The sequence below is a fragment of the Prorops nasuta genome, unplaced genomic scaffold (assembly GCF_024137725.1).
Source record: "Prorops nasuta isolate Cenicafe-Biocafe unplaced genomic scaffold, Cenicafe_Pnas_1.2 PNAS00073, whole genome shotgun sequence".
Taxonomy (NCBI): domain Eukaryota; kingdom Metazoa; phylum Arthropoda; class Insecta; order Hymenoptera; family Bethylidae; genus Prorops; species Prorops nasuta.
This window is the reverse complement of record NW_027116870.1, coordinates 27,369-46,799: the sequence shown is the minus strand read 5'-3', so window position 1 is coordinate 46,799 and position 19,431 is coordinate 27,369. Positions and strand designations below refer to the sequence as shown.

At 31.2% G+C, this 19,431-nt stretch overlaps 2 protein-coding genes across 2 annotated transcripts; one reads left to right on the top strand and one right to left on the bottom strand.

Moving 5' to 3' along the window:
• Nucleotides 1-407: 407 nt before the first annotated feature.
• LOC136784809 (superkiller complex protein 3) lies at nt 408-19,327 on the top strand. Its single transcript, XM_066745717.1, has 13 exons — nt 408-1,089; nt 13,486-13,825; nt 13,908-14,278; nt 14,339-14,754; nt 14,830-15,300; nt 15,369-15,523; nt 15,603-15,738; nt 15,991-16,358; nt 16,417-16,736; nt 17,098-17,394; nt 17,620-18,259; nt 18,339-18,605; nt 19,052-19,327. The coding sequence occupies exons 1-13, from the start codon at nt 1,068-1,070 to the stop codon at nt 19,209-19,211; spliced, it is 3,963 nt and encodes a 1,320-aa protein (XP_066601814.1). The 5' UTR covers nt 408-1,067; the 3' UTR covers nt 19,212-19,327.
• On the bottom strand, nt 8,597-12,503 carry LOC136784807 (pre-rRNA 2'-O-ribose RNA methyltransferase FTSJ3). The gene is made up of 6 exons (XM_066745714.1): nt 12,254-12,503; nt 11,696-12,159; nt 10,604-11,537; nt 10,095-10,523; nt 9,610-9,994; nt 8,597-9,532 (listed from the first exon to the last, which is right to left on the bottom strand). The coding sequence occupies exons 1-6, from the start codon at nt 12,318-12,320 to the stop codon at nt 9,283-9,285; spliced, it is 2,529 nt and encodes an 842-aa protein (XP_066601811.1). The 5' UTR covers nt 12,321-12,503; the 3' UTR covers nt 8,597-9,282.
• Nucleotides 19,328-19,431: the final 104 nt, after the last annotated feature.

The following is a 19,431-nucleotide window of genomic DNA, read 5'->3' as shown; positions in this document are numbered from 1 at the left end:
TATCGAGTGCGCATCAATAAACGCAGAGCGAACATCGACTTTGTAGGTGATTTTATTTCAAGGATCGATTGGTGCAAAGGTCATGATAGCTTTGAAGAAATAAACAACAATTTATAGCGCCCTTGCTTCGGGACTAGCTATATATAAAGAAATATACGGCGAAAAGCGCAGAAAATTTCTGCCGAGTTTGGTATTTTTTCTGGGCCTTCTTTATTCTTCAATTTAAAGTGCATAAAAAAATCACGCAAGTGACCTCGGGGGAGCACCGGCGGCGCATAACGGATTGCCCGTGACCGGGAAAGACCTTGGCCATGGTCGCGCGACAGGCATGCCAAAGCGACGCACGCGCTTCACTCGGAACGCCCGGAAAGCTCGTAACTCGCCATTCTTCCCGCCAAACCGTCACCGCCAAGCTACTTTTCGATTTCTATCATCAACCCCAGGCCTGCCTGCCTGCCAGCCAGTATACTTACTTTTCTTCACTTCATCGCATCTTAGCACTTGTTGGGCTATAAAGAACAAAAGCGACAGATTTACAGCTGTCTATGAGTAAAGGAGGGAAAGGGAAGAAGACAAGAGGAGAGGTTATGGGTCGAGAGAAGAATTCAGTGGTTAGGAATGTATAGAAGAAGGATACAGCGCGCTCGCGTTAAGGTTAGCGGGGACGCCCTTGACTGGTGTGTGAGTATACGAATAAGTATAAACGCTTTGCCCGTGACCAGCAGCAAAAGACCTTGGCCATGGCTCGCTACATGTGTGTGTGTGTTTGTGTGTGCGAGATGTCGCGACGCAGGCGCCGCATGCGCGCGCATGTCACTCAATGCGCCCGCATAAACTGGCATAAACTTTAACCAACGAATAAGACCGCTTCCAAGTCAGACCACTACTCTGACTTGCATCGTTGATGATCAATTCATAATATTAAGGAGCCAAGCTGTCAGGGCTGCTGTAATTATTACAAATGAAACGTAAGGCAATATTCTTAAGATACAATAATCATTTGACTTTGAAAATCTCTACAGTGACTTTCCATATTTTCGAAGATTCAAGACTAACGAATTTAATGCATGGACCTGTTGTCTGATTACAGTAAGTTTAATGCGTATAATGTATATGTACATTTGCTGCAGTAAGGTAGAAATGCAATATAAACATAAAATTGTTACAAAAAGTCAAGTGGAGATACATGTTTATACAAAGTGGCAAAGTGTAGGAAGCTCTGAAAAAGATGAATAAAGTAGATGGCACATGGTGCGTGTGAAAAAATATGTAGGGAGCAGTAGAGAAAGGTTTAAAGAAGGGAGGGTGAAATGCACAAATCATATATACTATAAACAGGTATCTTGGGAGTAGCTAGAGCATTTGGAAAAGGAGAGCAAGTGCAAGAACAGAGATCATACGCACACACACAACAGAGGAACCTTGACCTTATGTACCTTCCGTCCTCTAGTATACATATATAGTATATGTGTAGTAAATGCTTTTCCTCAAGCGCGCAGCCGGCATCCCCTGTGGGCCAAGGAGCTATCGCTCGGAATCTCGGGTTCATCTGTTCCTACACAATCATGCCATTTCCTTTCTGCACTTCATCTTTCCCATCCACTTCCATCCCTCATTTCACCCACTACTATCATTCACCCTAGCCTCTCCCCCCCCCCCCTCTCTCTCTCTCTCTCTCTCTCTCTCTCTCTCTCTCTCTAATTCAGGGTTATCGGTGCATCGAGAAATTTTTGCTGCTCTCTCTTTTCGTTAACCTTCGCTCGGTCACCAATCAAATAACTTCACGTGCGCAAGGGCACTCTGTTAATTCTAATTGTCTGGTAAATTCTCTCTCCCTCTTTCCTCTTCAATCTTATTTTTAATGACGATTTTTAACGAATTACGAGTGTTTCTCTAAATACTGATATCTAAGATTTAATTTTGTTGAACTTATATGCATTCATATACGCCAATAAAAGTTTTATGTTCAAAAGTAAAGGAAAAACTCTGAAAACTTAAATATTTTATATTTTAAGAATATCTCTTTATATCTGTAATTTTAAACATCATTTTTTTTGTTTACCTTGTAAGAACAATCCTCCTGCAAACATTAAAGTAGAAAGGATGCGTAAACACATAAAGCTCTCCAAATATCTCAAAAACTAAACATTTTAAGAAAAACCTGTTAGAAATGTATAACTCGTTGTTCAGAAAATCTATATCAAGCGATGACATTCAGTTAAACTTAATAGGAATATCGAGATACGGGGAAAGTATCTAAAAAAACTGTTATTAATTTAATGAAATTCAGTTATTTAAGATACGATATCTGTAACTATGAACATCATAATTAAATGATTTTTAAAATAATTATGTTATATTGTTTTTTTTTTTTTTTTTTTTTTTTTTATAAAAATCGATTTCAATTCTTTTTTATTTATGAGAGAGCATAAACTGGCAAAGTTTAAAACGTAGGTGTTTCTAGTTTTTTCGCCATTCATAATTACATATTTTAAAATTATTTTATATAAAATAAAGGATTTTTTTGTGAGTGCAGTGCAAATACGAACTTATATGGATATTGTGAAAACGTGTGAAAAAAGTTACTGAGAGATGCGTGTGAATTCTGAATAGCATTATATGTTACAAAAAATGAATAGAGATATGAAAAAAAAAGCAGAGAGAGAGAGAGACAGAGGAAATAACAGAAATGAAAAATAAGCATAAAATCGTAAGTATATGATAATAAGAACAGCATTATATTAAACTACTGACATGTATAGCTGTACAATAGTAATTATATCAGGAGGACATAGTTATATCGATTAAAAACTTTAACTATAATCATAGCATGTTAAAATTTTACCAATTTCCTAAGATTAAACGATTGCTTTATTAATTTTTCACCTTGAACGTAGTAATTTAACCGTCTCTATACACATGAACACATGTTACTTATCAACAAGTGTCAAAAGATGCTCGGCATAAAGCTCGAGAATATTACCATACTATTAAAAGTTAAGGACTAGACTTGAATACATCGAGTGAATTCTTTTCCTAGTTTATCTAAAAAATGTATATATAACCCCAGAAAATGTATTAGACTGTTACAACACTGTATTATGCTACAGGTTCCGATATCAATTGTGTTTAACACGAAAATTAAAATATATATATATATATATATAGGAAGCATTTTAAAGAAATAAGTACATAACACTTTTTGAATTGACTATTTGTTAATTATAATTTTTAAGAATAATAATTTCTTAAGTTGTCACATATAAATTAATTTTATTACTATGGTTAAAGAACAGTCTCTACGTTATTCGGCCAATAAAGTGTCGAAAATATTTCTTAAGAAAAGATTACAATGAAGATCTTCATAAATAATTCTCTTCTCAAAACTTATTTTTCTTCTTAAAATTTTGTCAGGTCAGTTATAATAAAATCAATTGGTGCTTAATATATAAGCTGAACTAAAAGAATTTAACGACAAATCGTTGGAACGTAACTCTTCGTCACTTACAACGGTGATTAGTAGCGTGACAAAATAACTATACTTTTATTGGACATCATTGTTGTGTTTACAATTGACATTATACAAGTGCAAACACGATTGCTCTTTTAATTTAGATAGCAAGTAAACATTTGCTAGTTTTAGCCCATATATAGCCTATGACTATCTACCTACACTGACAAAAAATTTGTGCATAATTTTTCTTAGTGTTGTAGTGGATTAAAAACGATCGACTTGTTTCCCTTATTAAATATATTATATTATATTATATGTGTTTTTGTATGTATATAGAGAAAAAGTTTTATTATTATTGGTAATTCTGATAAAAAAGTTCATTTACTATTTGTAAATTTAGCCTTTATTAATCTGCAGCTGCGTAGTACTATATACATTCGAGTAACAATTTTACATAGTACATAACTATGTAACCCATCACTTTTAATTGGCATGTATCGCTCGACGTAATGTATTGGTTCTTCATTTTTACACTAGATTACAAATAAAGCAAGGAAATGATGGGTGAAACCTCCAATTACATGGGGGTCTGAAGTATTTTAATAAAAGCTAAATGATAAAAAGAATCAAACTTTAAATACTAAAAAAAGTTAGGCTGCTGTAACTCAGTGTGTAGTCAAGGGCCAAAAGAAATTAAGGATTTAATGTTACGCAATTGAAAGCTTTCTATTGATATATCAATCTTGTAACCTCTCATATATTAGAATCGCGAATAATTTGTAGTAAGATTTAATTGAGGCTTAAATATAAATAAATGACACACGTATATTTATCTTTAAATTATTTGCATTGTCTGAATATATCTCTTGTCTGACAATTATCGAGCAATTGCGGTGTATATATATGTATGCAATTATTTGCAACCTCGGTCAAAAACATTAATATTAAAATATCGTTCGTTACAGACTAATAAATATCACAAAGCGTTCTCGTGTTCTTTTAAGTCTTTTATATTAGTCATTGTTAAAGTTACAAAGACAAATACGTGACTTTTGTTATTGAAAGCCGTCTAATAAATGATCCTTGAAAAAGATTAGTATTGCAGTAGCGTTTATTGTACAGTCGGGAGCACATACGAAGCCTAACTACTGCCATTACCTTCATAATCGGTGCTTTCCTTTTATACAAGTGAGACCTGGCGATTAAATTAAAATAATTAAACCCTAGAGGAGAATACTGGGGAAAATGCACTTTCCGATATCAAAGCTCTTCCTTCCCCTATAGAGTTTCATCACCATTTTTCTGCGAACGTGTTTAATTTTCAACGGTATATTCACCGCAGCATAAAATATGGCCACTTTTAAACCGTGTTTAAAAGTAGTCATAGTTCACGTTGCATTGACTATACCATTTAAAATTAAACACACAGTTGCAGAAAGTGACTCTTAGCATGAGTTACTTAGTTTGTGCGAATTTAATGTCTCAACAGAAAGAAGATGATATAAACTGCATAAAATAATAATTATAGAATTTTCTTCAAAATGGAAAAATATATATAGTTAATTTATAGTGGAATTATTTTATATCATATAAAAGCTTGTTAGTACGAATTTATTTAAAAAATATATATATATATATATATATATGTATATATACACATATACACAAGCAAGCAGATCAATGATAATTACAAACAAATTACATTGCACACTTAGCGTTTGCAGTGTATACTAGTAAAAATTCATGTCATTAAAATTAAACTTGTAAACGAATGTCACCTTTATTGTCACAAAACACAACGTCATTTTTACGTTATTACAGTATTGTATTTAATGTCTCCTAAGTCGTAAACACGACTACAATTACGACTCATTGACAATATTTTCTTACCTAGTGGAAATATTTGTTCGTGAGAAATCAAATATTGAAATGTGAAAAGAGTTCCGTCAATATCGAGGATAGTAATAAATACCATTTAAACATAATATTTTTATAATTAAGTATCAAACATTCCCCATTAATAAAAGGGAACATTAAATCGTGCTGTTACTTTTGGAATAATTATAAAAAGTTAAGAATGATTTTGCTTGCAAATGCTTGAAAGAGGCAGTAGGTACTACAAGAATGGACCGATAGCTTATTATTTACCAGCGCTTTCAATATTAATCGATGTAAGTAATAAATACTATTTACAGAATATTTTTAATTAAATATATCTAACATTTCCCATTAATAAATCGAATTGTCAAGTCATTTCTTTCTGAATAAATGCAGAAATTTAAAAATGTAGATTTGCTTGGAAAATACTTGAAAAAAGCGGTACAAGGTACGCGAATGGACCGATAGCTATAGGCTTATTTACTAGTGCTTTCGATATTAATCGACATAAAGCGAGCTTTAAGTGCTATCGACCTTGGCCTTCATCGACCTCTGCGTCCCAATGCTACGCAGGCAAAGCGGGCAAAGCTGTGCCTGTACCGTCCGTAGTTGCAAACTGTTGCAAACGTTGCAATGTTGCATCAGAATGTTCGATGCGCGCCAAGCTAACCTATCCATCATCGCCACACGCCGCCACCCGCCACCGTCACCACCGCCACCCACCGCGCGTGGAGCTAACAGGAGAGGGGATCTTAAAAAGAGAGACGGAATAGTACATATACTACTACGAGAGGAATAAAGATGCAAACAACTATCGAGAAGTTAGGAACCGAAGTCGAATCGGCAAAAAGGTTGACGTTGTAGTTACATACAAGTTTCATCAACACCTTTATAGTATTTTTGTAACACTTTGTTGCGGCGCTATACTTCACCCACTTCACACATCATACATACACCTTATTATTCCTCGCGAACTCTCTCTCTCTCTTTCTACATCCTTCTCAAAATCCCTACGGACTTACGAAAATAGCATTTTAGTTTTTATTATTTTTATGTATATACATTCTTCTCAACACTTACCTAGTACTTTCTTATTTTGAAATCCTAAACGTACTAAATATTAACTACAATTATTACATTAAACAAACTTATATTTGAATAAAGATAAGAAAATATTATTTTTTATTATGCGCTTTTATGATAATATACATAATCATTTTATTTTAATAAATTAGTGATATAAATATAAGTAGAAGTGGGTTTAAAAATAAGAGAGGGAAGTAAATATCTTTATGGTTTTCTTTTTAACTTAAATTTCCTAAGATATAATAACGCTTATATATTTATTCTATGCAAAAAGCCTATCCGTTTATAGGATTAAGATATAGGGAAAAGCATATTTTATTTAATTTTTTCAAATTCATTGCGCTTATGTACTATAAAATGTTATCAAGTCGCCACATCTGTGGTTATTCAATCGCAATGTAAACTTGGATTAATTAATTCAGTCAGTATTGGTCACAATCAGAATATAACATAATTAGTAAGAGGGATAATATAAGGTAAAAAGTTAAACGGTAAGATAAACAGCATATCAAAGAAACTAGTTATTGCAGGTAAGTGGTATTACATATGTAGATAAACTTTATTTATTACGTATTAATATTGGGTTAAAAGTACCGATGGGCCTACTGTTAGTATCAGTAATAAATAAGATTATGTTAGAATTTTTAACGTGGCTAAAAGTAACAAATGAATGTAAAAACCGACTATAAACCTTCGAAAATCTCACGACCTATTATAGTATCGGATAAACTTTTTTTGCGGCGTAAGATTATCTTCTTTTATGCATATTATTTTTATTTAACGATATATTGTAGTATGAATCATTCTTACCGTGAACACGTGCTGTTCGAGAAGTTTCTTGTTTTTATTTACACTTTAAATACAGTGTATCTATATGTTCAAAGAGAGTCGAAGTTTTGAATTAACTCATACAACATGGCTGCAAGTCCTATCAAAACTGTATTGGATTAATTATCAGTAGGTGTAGGGGGGTACCAATCGATATTATACACACACACACACACACACACACATAATATAGAGTTACGCACACTGGAGAAATTTTAACTACATTACAGATACCTGAGATAGTTATAAATAAATGACCCTTATCTAATTTGTTTTCTATCACCTCCTTTTGTTTAAATATTCCGTTTTTTTAAATTAACCAATAACGGGTTGCAGGAAGTAGGGAGAGCGTATTAAAACCTAACAGCGTCCCTCCCTACAAACACTCAGCGCGAATCCCTTATTACCTCATTATTTGGTTACCGAAACAATATTAGTTAATTTAAAAAAAAGCTATAATATATACACAAGGTTATAAGGCTTGGCTTTTATTTATAATTAACTATAAGCAATCTGTCATTTAAATTTCTCCGGTACATAGTTTAGCTGTTGGCTGCTGACGTATTTTTTCGGACATATGCCAAAACTGCGGCACTAATTGCGCGTATATGGGGAAAAATGTAAAACACTTTTCATACAATAACGCGCAAATTCTAATGTTTTGAAGCAGGATTATTACGCTCTTCGCGGTCTTGGCATCAAAATAATATAGGAGCGCTATCGCACTCTTCGCAATTTATGCCGTAACATAAGAGGAGCGCGATAGCGCTCCTCAGCAATCAAATGGTTAACATCCTGTATAAAATATAATAACTTTTGTCGATTGACATCAACACGATATTGTAGTAATTATCAATAAAGTTTTGTTAGGAGTCGTACTAATTTTATAAATTAATGATTATTTTAATTTATAATAGGTTTTTATAAATCTATTTTTGTAAAATTTCTGGTTATTATATATATATATATATATATATATTAGGGTGGTCGTTAAAAAAAAATTTTTGACGAATCCCCAAAAACCACTAGTATTTGATGAGAAACTACAGTGGTTGAAACCTGTGGCCTGACACAAATGATGGAAACACGTGCCTCATTGCGATCAAATATAATTTTTGAAGAATTTTACAGTTTTTCGCTGATAACTCATTAAATATTCGATTCTATGAAAAGATGCATATAACCTTTTCTCTGCAGAATTAAATTCTACATAATAAAGGTTCTATACATTTTTCTTCTAGAATGCATACTAATGGAGATATTTCTGAAAAATCGATCCTCTTGTTCGTTTATAAACATTATATTGATATGTTTATATGAATAATTATTTTTAGTTTACCGTACAATTAACATATTTTATTAAATTAAGAGAAATAAAATGTGTAACTACAGCGAAATAAGAATAACTACTCATATGAGCATATGTCAATATAATGTGTATAAACGAAAAAGAGGATCGATTTTTCAGCAATATCTCGATTAGTATGCATTCTAGAAGAAAAATGTATAGAACCTTTATTATGTAGAATTTAATTCTGCAGAGAAAAGGTTATATGCTTCTTTTCATAGAATCGAATATTTAATGAGTTATCAGCGAAAAACTGTAAAATTCTTCAAAAATTATATTTGATCGCAATGAGGCACGTGTTTCCATCATTTGTCAGGCCGCAGGTTTCAACCACTGTAGTTTCTCATCAAATACTAGTGTTTTTTAAGGATCCGTCAAAAAAATTTTTTTTAACGACCACCCTAATATATATATTCCAATCTTGTCATTGATCATTTTAATATTTCTAGAAAAAGTACGTTAAAATTTATTGTTGGCTTTAATTGTTTTAAAAGAAAGAGATTAAATTTTATATTAGAATTTTTTATTAGATTAATTCTGTGTAAAGCTTAACATAAACAATACGTCAATTTTATGTACAAGTCAAATTATTTGTACCCATTCGTACATTTAAGCACTCCACTTACAAGATGGCTTTAAAATAAATAAAATATAATTATCTATTGTGTAGCTTGTATTAAAAAATATTTTATTTAAATTTCTTAGCTTTTACAGATGATTTTCCTCTCGGAGGTTTACTACCTCGATTTTTTTTTCCACGACCTTTAGTCTTTTCTTTTGCTTTTGCAGCACGTAAATCTTTTTTCATTCTAGGATCTACAACCTTGTACCGTCCCTTAACACCCGCAGGTCGAGCAGCTCTTTTCTGCGCCATGTACTTCTTCGCCACCACATATGTCACTTCTTTCTTTGGCTCTTGTTTTGCTTTTTTATACAGCCTAAAAATTATTTTTATTGATAAAAAAATTGATTCTGATGAAAAATACTTATTAAACATGAATTTACTATTACTTACGCTTTTACTTGTTTAGCTTTCTCCTGAGTAGAAATATCAGTATTGTCCATTAAAGCTTCAATCTTCTTTTTCGCTTTTTCCAACTTACGCATAGCGCGTTTCTTTTTTCTCGCTTTAGCTTCCATTACTTTTTTAATTGGCCTAATGTTCAAATCTTCGACACGCTTTTTATATTCGTCAACTAATTCTGTAGGCACTGGAGCCTCTTTTTTCATGTGAGCTGCTTCATCTTGCACAAACCAATCAGGTAACTTTTCATCATTAAAGGCGTATCTGTTCCACGCTGCGTCAGTTAGGTCTCTTCGAGCCTTTTTACTTTGGATAAGCAGCGATCCTAATGCCAAATCTTCTTCTGACAATTTTCTTTTGTTCTTTGGTTTTATAGCTAAAACAGAACAATAAGTTTTTAAGCAAAAGCTGCGGATTTAGTGAAATTTTTGATTTATTACTCTTATACATTATAAAAATATATACACAATGCTTACTGTTTTCTTTTGACACTACTTCAAAACCATCCTTTCCCCCAATTTTCTTATTAGATTTTATTTCTTCCATATCATAATCTGAATCTGTTTCTTCTCCTTTGTCCAAATCATTCTTTCCTTTTCTATCTTCTCCAATTATTTCTGCTTCTTCTCCAACAATCTTTCCTCCTTTCCTCTTAACCGATTCAATCATTTTATCTAATTCAAAATCTTCGTCTTTCTCATCCTCTAAATTTTTGAAAATTTCTTTCTCAAACCAAAGTTCAGCTTTATGAATTTTTTTTGTTTGCTTGTCCCTCTCATCAAGATCTGCTAAAAGAGGATTTTTGTTATCATCATCCACTTCTCCCACATATTTGCTTTTCTTCTTCACGTTTTTCGTTTTTACTGGAGAATTCTTTGTATTTTCTTCATCTGACGGCTCTAAGCCTAAAGAGAAATAAAAAAACAAAACATTTTTATTATCAGTACATGATGTAAATAAAAAATATATAAATTTTTTATTATACCTAGGTCTGATCTATCACTATCAGAACCTACTTCTTCAGAATTTTCAATATCACTTTCATTTGATTTATAATAAAGTCCTGAACTATCCAAACGACCTTCGTCCTTTTTGTATGCTACTTTTTTTTTTAGTATATTATCAGTTTCCAAATCTTCATCACTGTCAGCTACTAAATCTGGAACTTGATCTACAACTTTCTCTAACTCTTCAAACGTTTGAATTTGCTTTAGATCAAACATATCTTCGCCCTCCAATGTTGGACCTTGATCTCCCTTATGTACCATTTTTAAATTAAGACGTTCATTCAGTCTCTGTCTTTCTTTATTCACTTTTTTCTTTTTACGTTTCAACTCTCGTGCCTCTTCAGCTTTTAATTCTGAAATTTGTCTCATTATCTCTTCATCTTCCATATCCTCCTGATCTTCCACAGTAGGTAATGAAGCTTCAGTCGTCTTTTCTTCGATAGAAATTTCTTCTATCTTATCTGTTTCTGATTTATCAGTAAACGCTTCTTTTAGCACTTTCCACCAATTTAATAAAGACCGTAATTCTTTCCTTCCAAGAACTTTAATATCTTTACAACATTCTTTAATCTCTCTTGTAGTTTTCTCATGATTGGCAACTTTTTCGTCATCAATTATAATTTCAGACGCATTTTGCAAAGCTTCTACTCCATTGTCAAATGCAATAAAATCTTTAACTGATAAAGCATGATATAAGGTGTAATCATTTTCTGGATAACCTTCTGGTTTATTTTTCTTTTTCTCAGGATGAAAAACATTTAGTTTATTTTTAGATTCTATTTCTAATTCGGAAAAAACATATTTTGAATCAAAAAATTTTGGATCCAGTTTATCAGGGGCAATGTAATATTGACAAACAACAAATATTTCTGCAGATTCGTTACGCGATGCTTGAGGTTTGGTGGCATGCACCTAATGTTAAACATAAAAAATGATTATAAACCACTAGTAGTCATTATTAAATTTTGATTAAATATTGCTAGGTGAATAAATAAAAGCAGAACTGTCATCTGTTAAATAAAATAACATTGAAACAGATATAAATGACTATTAATTCCATATTTCTTTACCTTCTTAAATAGTTGTTTTAGCACCCATAGCAAGGGGTTATAATCTTTTGAACGGAAAACTTTAGTAACAAACCATCCTCCAGCTTTCAAAAATTGAGTTGCTACTTTAACTGCTGCTAATGTTAAAACTGCTTGTTGATATGCATCATGCAGCCAATTTTTACCAACATTCGGAGCACCATCATTTAATACAATATCAGCTTTCCATGTTTTAATTTCTCTAGAAATAGCAACTCTGCATTTGTCTGTTGTAATATCTTCTACCAAACTAATACATCCTGGGATAGGTTTAATAGGAAATAAATCTACTCCAATAACTACAGAAGAAACTGGCATATTTTGCCTTGCCACTTGCATCCAGCCACCTGGGGCAGCACATAAATCTATACATACTCGAGATTTTTGTAAAAATTCAAACTTTCTATTTAATTGTATTAACTTGAAAGCTGCTCGGGATCTATAACCTATAAAAAAAAGTAAATTGTGATAACAATTTTGTCATAACAAAAGAAACATTAATATTTCATAAACACTACAAAATGAATACTTTTATCTTACCAGTTTCCTTTGCCAGCTGATAATATTTGTCTTTTCGCTGTTTTCCAATTTTGCCTTTCTTACCCATTTTGTATAAATTTCTGCAAAGACACGTGGATTCATGAACCTCATGGACTGTGGTAGTGGACTGTACAGTGTACTGTGTGGTCGTGGTGTAGACGGTGTAGTCCAGTCCAGTATAGTCAACTCACAACTGCTCACAACTGTAGTCAAGTGTAGTGGTGGTCACTTATGATACATACTAGCCTGTAGTGGCCTGTAGTAGACTGAGGCGAGAGGCCCGATTCCAACAAGAGAATTTCGTAGAGAATGTATGTACATATGTAGTACATACATACACAGTACTTACACATACATACATACATATGTACAATGAAGTTAACTGAAAAGTCGCCTTTTCCTTTTTTCATCCATTCCAATAATAAATTGTGGACAATTGACACAATTGTCCACAATTTTTTGGTCATCTCTTCTACAGGGTTTTTCTCTAACAGCGGAACATAGGATTGTGTTATTTAACTATAGTAATGAAGCACTTACTATACATTATTATAATTAATAAAAGCGTAGATAGTTACAATTTAATGGTTATTTTAGTTTAATTACTTTTATTATCCATTATAAATGTCATTTTACTCAATTAATCTTGGTTACTACGTTTAATATTTAAATTAAATGGAAAACAGTAATTTGACTATAGTAATATTTACTATAGTCAAATAACACGAAATCTCCTATGTTCCGCTGTTAGAGAAAAACCTGTACATAATAATAATAGGATAGGACCTATAGAGACCGCGATATTTTATCACAGATTATAATTGTATATTTGTTGTATAGACAAACTAGATAAAATTAAGCTAAGCCAGAAAGGGTCATTGTCACACGCACGTATCTTTTGACAGCTGTTTTCTTACTGAATACGGCCAATGATAAACTAATTTGTACTGAAAAGTTGTCGGATCACATTTTGTAACTATTTTTATATAAATAATTAATAGTTTTGCTAATACTTTCTCTCTCTCTCTCTCTCTCTCTCTCTCTCTCTTTATTTTATGTAATATTTTAAAATGAATTTGTTAACAAACATTCATTGTTTTTAACACAGCTTTTCTTTAGCTTATTTTATGTAGTAGAAATATCTAAATTCTATTTGTTTGTATTATATATTTCTATAGAAAGTATATATAGATTTTTCATTATTTAAATAATTATGTATGTATAATTTTTAGATTTCAATATGTCATCTGAAACCAAAAGTTTATTAAAAGAAGCTCGAAATTCTTATAAAGAGAAAAACTATGCGGAAGCTATGCAAAAATGTAAAGCTGCTTTAAAGAAGGACAAAAGTAATTATACTGCTTTAGTTTTGTTAGGAGCTGCTATGGGAGAAATTGAAGAGTTTAAAGCCCAAGCACCTCTAGCATTTCAGAAAGCTACTATTATACAGCCAGAAAGTATGCCAGCATGGCAGGGCTTAGCTGCATTTTATGAAAAAGAGTTGCAAGAAGAAAATAATAGTAATTTATCAGAATTGATTCTTACTTATTGTCAATTATTAAAATTAAACAGGTAAATTAGTCTTATTAGTGTTTTTACCTATTTTTGTCCACAAATTTTTTAATATACTTAGAATTATTGTTTTTTCTTTCAGTAATTTGGACAAATTTACCTTTTTTTTAACAAAAATATCTAATTTTTGTTTATCATTACATGAAGAAAAAGTTGTTTCTGAAATTATAATAAAATTACTTTCATTAGTAGAGCATTTAAATTCAGATCAAGCGAAATCTATTAAAAAACTAATAATTCAGATATTAGCAAATCATCCAAACTTAATTAACAAATTTATTAATATTTGGGAAGATATTTTAATGTCTTTAATAAATAGCGATGATACAATTGATTTAACGAATTATTATGAAATATATTTTACATCACTATGTGATTCAAGCAATTTATCAAAAGCTTTAGAAACAGCTATGACTTTAATTAGAAAATATCCGGATGATATTAGCCTATTAGGTAGGTAATGTATAAAATATTTTTACATTAAGAGTAATTATACAGGTGTATTATTTTTAGAATGGATTTGTCTATTTTATTATAAATCAAAAGTTTTAAATATTCATTGCAAGAATATTGATATAAATACTTTATGTGAGACCTTGTTAAAGTTAAAAGAAAATTCTGAATCAGGCTGGATAGCTAAATCAATTTTTCTGAAAGAAACTAAAGAATTTGTAAAAGCAAGAACATGCTTAAATAGAGCTGCAGTAATTAAACCAACATCCTTTTATGCTTGGTTTCTTCTTGCTGAAATTAATACAAGATTATATTGTTGGGATGATGCTGGTAATGCAGCAGAGCATGCATTAAAAATGGTAAATGATGAATTTAATAGTCAGTTCAAACAGAGACTTCTGTTAATTTTAATTGAATCCTTAAGCCGAAGTTTAAAAAAGCAAAATTTAAAAACAGCCATAACTATGTGTGAAAAGGTATTTTTTTACTTATTATTATTTAAATATAAATGACATTGTGTATAATAGATCTAAAAATGAATTAATTTTAAGATGATGTTAAATGAGGATACTCCAATACAAATTCAGCTTCATTATACTCGTGCAAGTATCTATTTGGAGAAATCCAACATATCCGATAAGTTAGAGTGGTTAAAAACCCAAAATGAAACAAAGATTCAAGCTTTAATTTTACATGCAAAATATCTTACAAAAAATAATCATTATGAAGAAGCAGTGGATGTTCTTGATTCCACTCTTGAACATTCTGAAGCATGGCTTATACTTGGAAAAATATATTGGGAAATAATGGATTATAATCATAGCTTAATGGCTTTCTTAAATGGTGTGAAAACAGATCGTTATAATTGGGAGTGTTTAGTTTATCTAGGACAATATTATAGAGACCATGGTAAAGATATGGAACGATCAAGAAAATGTTACCAAACAGCACTTCAGATAAATCCAAATTCTGAAGAAGCTGGTGTAGGTTTAAGTACAGTTTATCGAGTTTTGAAAAATACTGTAAGTTTCATTGAACTGTTACGATATTTTTGAATATATTAAGAAGTACTAACAAATGTTATAAACAGGAAGCTAATATACAGCTGCTAAAACGTTTTACTGTCCAAAATAATGGTCCAAAATGGGCTTGGTTACAATTAGGCTTACAATCGTTAGAACATGGAGATGTGATTTCAGCTATTAAGTCCCTTCAAACTGTTATCAGATCTGATCCAAATGACAAGTAAATTTAAAATTATTTTGTTTTCTCTCTTTTTTTTTTTTTTGTGTGAAAAAATTTTAGAATTATTTCCTTTTTACAGCTACAGTTGGGAATCTTTAGGTGATGCATATTGGGCACGAGGTGCATACACATCTGCATTACGATCCTATGAACGAGCGCTTGAGTTGAATCCTAGTTCATTATACCCTATGATACAGCTCGCAAATATTAAATTGGTTATGAGATACAAATTATTTTATAGGTTTTATAAAAAGGACAGAGGGTCACGCCAAGTAAAGTTTGTGGGTAAATGTAATATAATCCAACTTGAGACAAGTTTACAACAAATTTGTAAAAAGCTTATTTTGTGTTATTATTTTACTGTTAAAATTAATCGTTTTAATCACAGACAATACTTATGTGACAAAATCTGTACCACTAGTAATTCATAATGATAGTAGTATAAATTAATATCAACTTTTATATAGATTATAGGCAAGTTTGATGAAGCAAAGATGGATTTTGAGCAAATATTACATCAGAAGCCTTGTTTTGTAACAGCTTTAAAAGGATTGGCTGAAACATGTTTAAATTTGGCAAAACAAAATTTAGACAAGAAACTTTTTGGTCGTGCACGCGATAATCTTCAAGAAGCAATTGATAATTTGACTGTTTTAATTAGGGAGCAAAATAATATATCTTGTATTTGGAAACTATTAGGCGACTCCTGCTATATCATGGCATCATTACCAGACAAATATTGCCGCTTATTAGTCTCTCCTATGTTAACAAAATCCAATAATACGGAGGAATATGATTATATTAATAGAAAAGATATACTCTCATTATCTCTAAGGTATTTCATTATCAATTAAATTTCAATTATGTGTTCAATTATCGTATTGTATTTACAGATGTTATTGCCGAGCATTAAGTCTTTCTAAAGATTCTGCGTTACTATGGCATGATTTGGCCTGTTGTTATTTTATTCAACTACAGTACAATACATCTGATTGTAGATCAGATACCATTAAAAAATGCATTGCTGCTGCAAAGCATGCTATTTTGCTGTCTCCATCCTCGTGGCTTCATTGGAATCTTTTGGGAGTTATTTGTATGAGTTCAGAAGTCAAGAATTTTGCATTGGCTCAACATTGTTTTGTGATGGCTGTTGATATAGAATCATATAACGCCATCGCTTGGAGTAATTTAGGAACATTATATTTATACCTAGGTGCTTTAAATGCTTCTTAATTAATTCTTTAACTGTTGAGACGCATATATGCATTAGCTGTGCCATTTTCGTATTAAAACGAAATGTTTTTAATTGTTATATTAGATAATATATATTATCTTTTTGCGATCGCGCTGACTCTAAATTCATATTCAGCTATACAAAAAATCGTAAGATACGGGCCATATTGGAATCGAAATTCATTAATTGTGTTTTTTAGGTGACACGATTTGCACTTTTAGTAACATTTTTTTCATGGCACATAGCCTCTAAAATAGTTAAGGAATAAAATCATTTAAAATATTAATTGAGGATTTCCTAACTTTTTAATTTTTATATGAATTTTTTAAACAATTTAAAGATGATCTATACAAAGCGAATGAAGCTTTCTCTCGGGCGCAGCGTGCAGATCCATCTTACGTTAATAGTTGGATAGGACAAGGAATTATAGCTGAAAAGTTAAAAAGTCAAGAAGCTATGGATTTATTTAGGCATTCGACGCAATTAGATTATCATGATTGTGCAGCGATTGGATATGCTCACTGGGTACTTCAAACAATTTTAGATCCAAACGCTAAGGATGACCCGCTGTTTAAGTTTTCTATAAAGGATTTGCATGCTATACCACTAGCTAGTGACGCTCTTAATTGGTATATAGGTTAGTGTCACAATTATAATAATATCTAATAATGTTACAATAAAATATAATAAACTTAAATTGTAACATAAAGATAAAATATGTTTTCTTATATAGAGTGTTTGTTTTACATACATATATTGAGTTGTATAATATTTTTCTTCGTAAATAGTATATTTTTTTAAAAATGATTTTATAATTTGTATATTATGTATAACAAAATACAAACTAATTATTCATTTTTAGAAAAAAATCCAAACGACGAATATGCGCTGAATGCGCATGGCTTGCTACTGGAAAGACAAAAGCTTTACAAATCAGCTGCACAACAGTTTACCAGCATGTTAAATCTTTGTAAAGATGAGCATAAAGATGCTGCAAGAATAAATCTTTCTCGTATACTGATAGTTTTGGGGAAATATACTGAAGCCATTAAGTTGTGTAAAGGCATAAAAAATAAGAGCTTTACTTCTCAATGTCACTTAGCATTAGCATTATTTAAAGCTGAATGTTATGAAGATTCATACAATGCTTATGAAGTAGCCCTTCACCATTTAACTGACGATAAGTCGGATAAAGCTAACATATTATGCGCTATGGCAGTTATGGCATATGTATTTCAAGGACCAGAAGATACAAAAACTTTACTCTTTCAATGTATTCAAATTGCACCACCAACTATTGAAGGATTTTTAGCTGCTGCTGCTTTAGGAATTTTACATGAAGATTATAAATTGACTATGCTAGTTCTCAAAGAGCTAAGGCAATATCAGAATAAGACTGAGTATAGGCATCATATAATTTCCCTTTCAGCATATTTTTATTTGGTACAAGGCAGAATAACAGATGCTAGCAGAATTATATCGAAAGCGATTCATGCTTATCCAGGAAAGTAATTATTACAAAGAATTGCTTTAATGCACAGTTTAAGGATGATTAAAATAATTTCTGTTATTAACATATATAGATGATGCAGAATGCTGGGTGTCTTTAATCAAAGTTTTATTAAAAACCAAATCTACTGCTCTTCAAGTATGCACTGAGAAAGTTTTATTTTTTAGAAGAAATACTTTGATGTCGAATGTCATTGATGTCTCAGTTTGTTCTTTCTCATTATGTATACTAAATGAGCGATTTGTAAAAGAAGGAATAATTTTAACACAGAAAATAGTTTTTTCATTTCCTAGCAAAGCAGAAAGTTGGATTAGCCTTGTTGTAGCGCTATATCAAAGGTTTGATTGACAAATATAACTATAAATTCTATCATTGTTTAACTCTTTGACTGCCAAAGGCGTATGTATACGCTTTTACAGGACTATCAATATGTATGAAAGGCGTAAATTTACGCCCTCCGCTGTTTTTCTACCATTATTATTTTTTTCACCCCTAAGAATGGTATTAAATATCCGGGTATTCTTTTAGCCATTAGTCAGTGGACGACGAGTTCATATCGACTAACATACAAATAACACCATTTATATTAATGGATTCCTCCGGGAGTGCGACGCAGTCAAAGGGTTAAGAGATTAAGTAACAAAAATAATAATTTTTGCAATTATTTGCATAGTAATTAACGTAATTAACACAGTACAAAATTTTTTATAATTTAATGCATTCAATTATTTTTTTTTAATTTTTAGTATTTGTTAATAATATTAACAAGGAACTCTTATTTTAGCTATGCACATATGAGAGCAAAGTGTGATGTAAAATTATTGGAGAAAATAATGCAGTTTGTGAAAAATATGTACCACCATAATGATAGAATGATCTTGTGGCTACAGAAGACCGAAGAAAATCTCACAAATTTGAAGACGAGAATAAGTAATATTTATTGAAGAATAAACCAACATTTTTTTATAAATTTATTGAGTCTTTATTTATCACCCTATATTATTATTATTATTATTTATTTGCATTTGAAAGTAGTGAATGTAAGTACCTTACATGTAAAGAGAATGGGCCGATGTATGGAAATACGCTTGAAATGCATTCCTTGTCAAATATCAGAGATTCGCGTTCATCGGGAGCAAGCTGCGACAATTGGATTGCAATCAC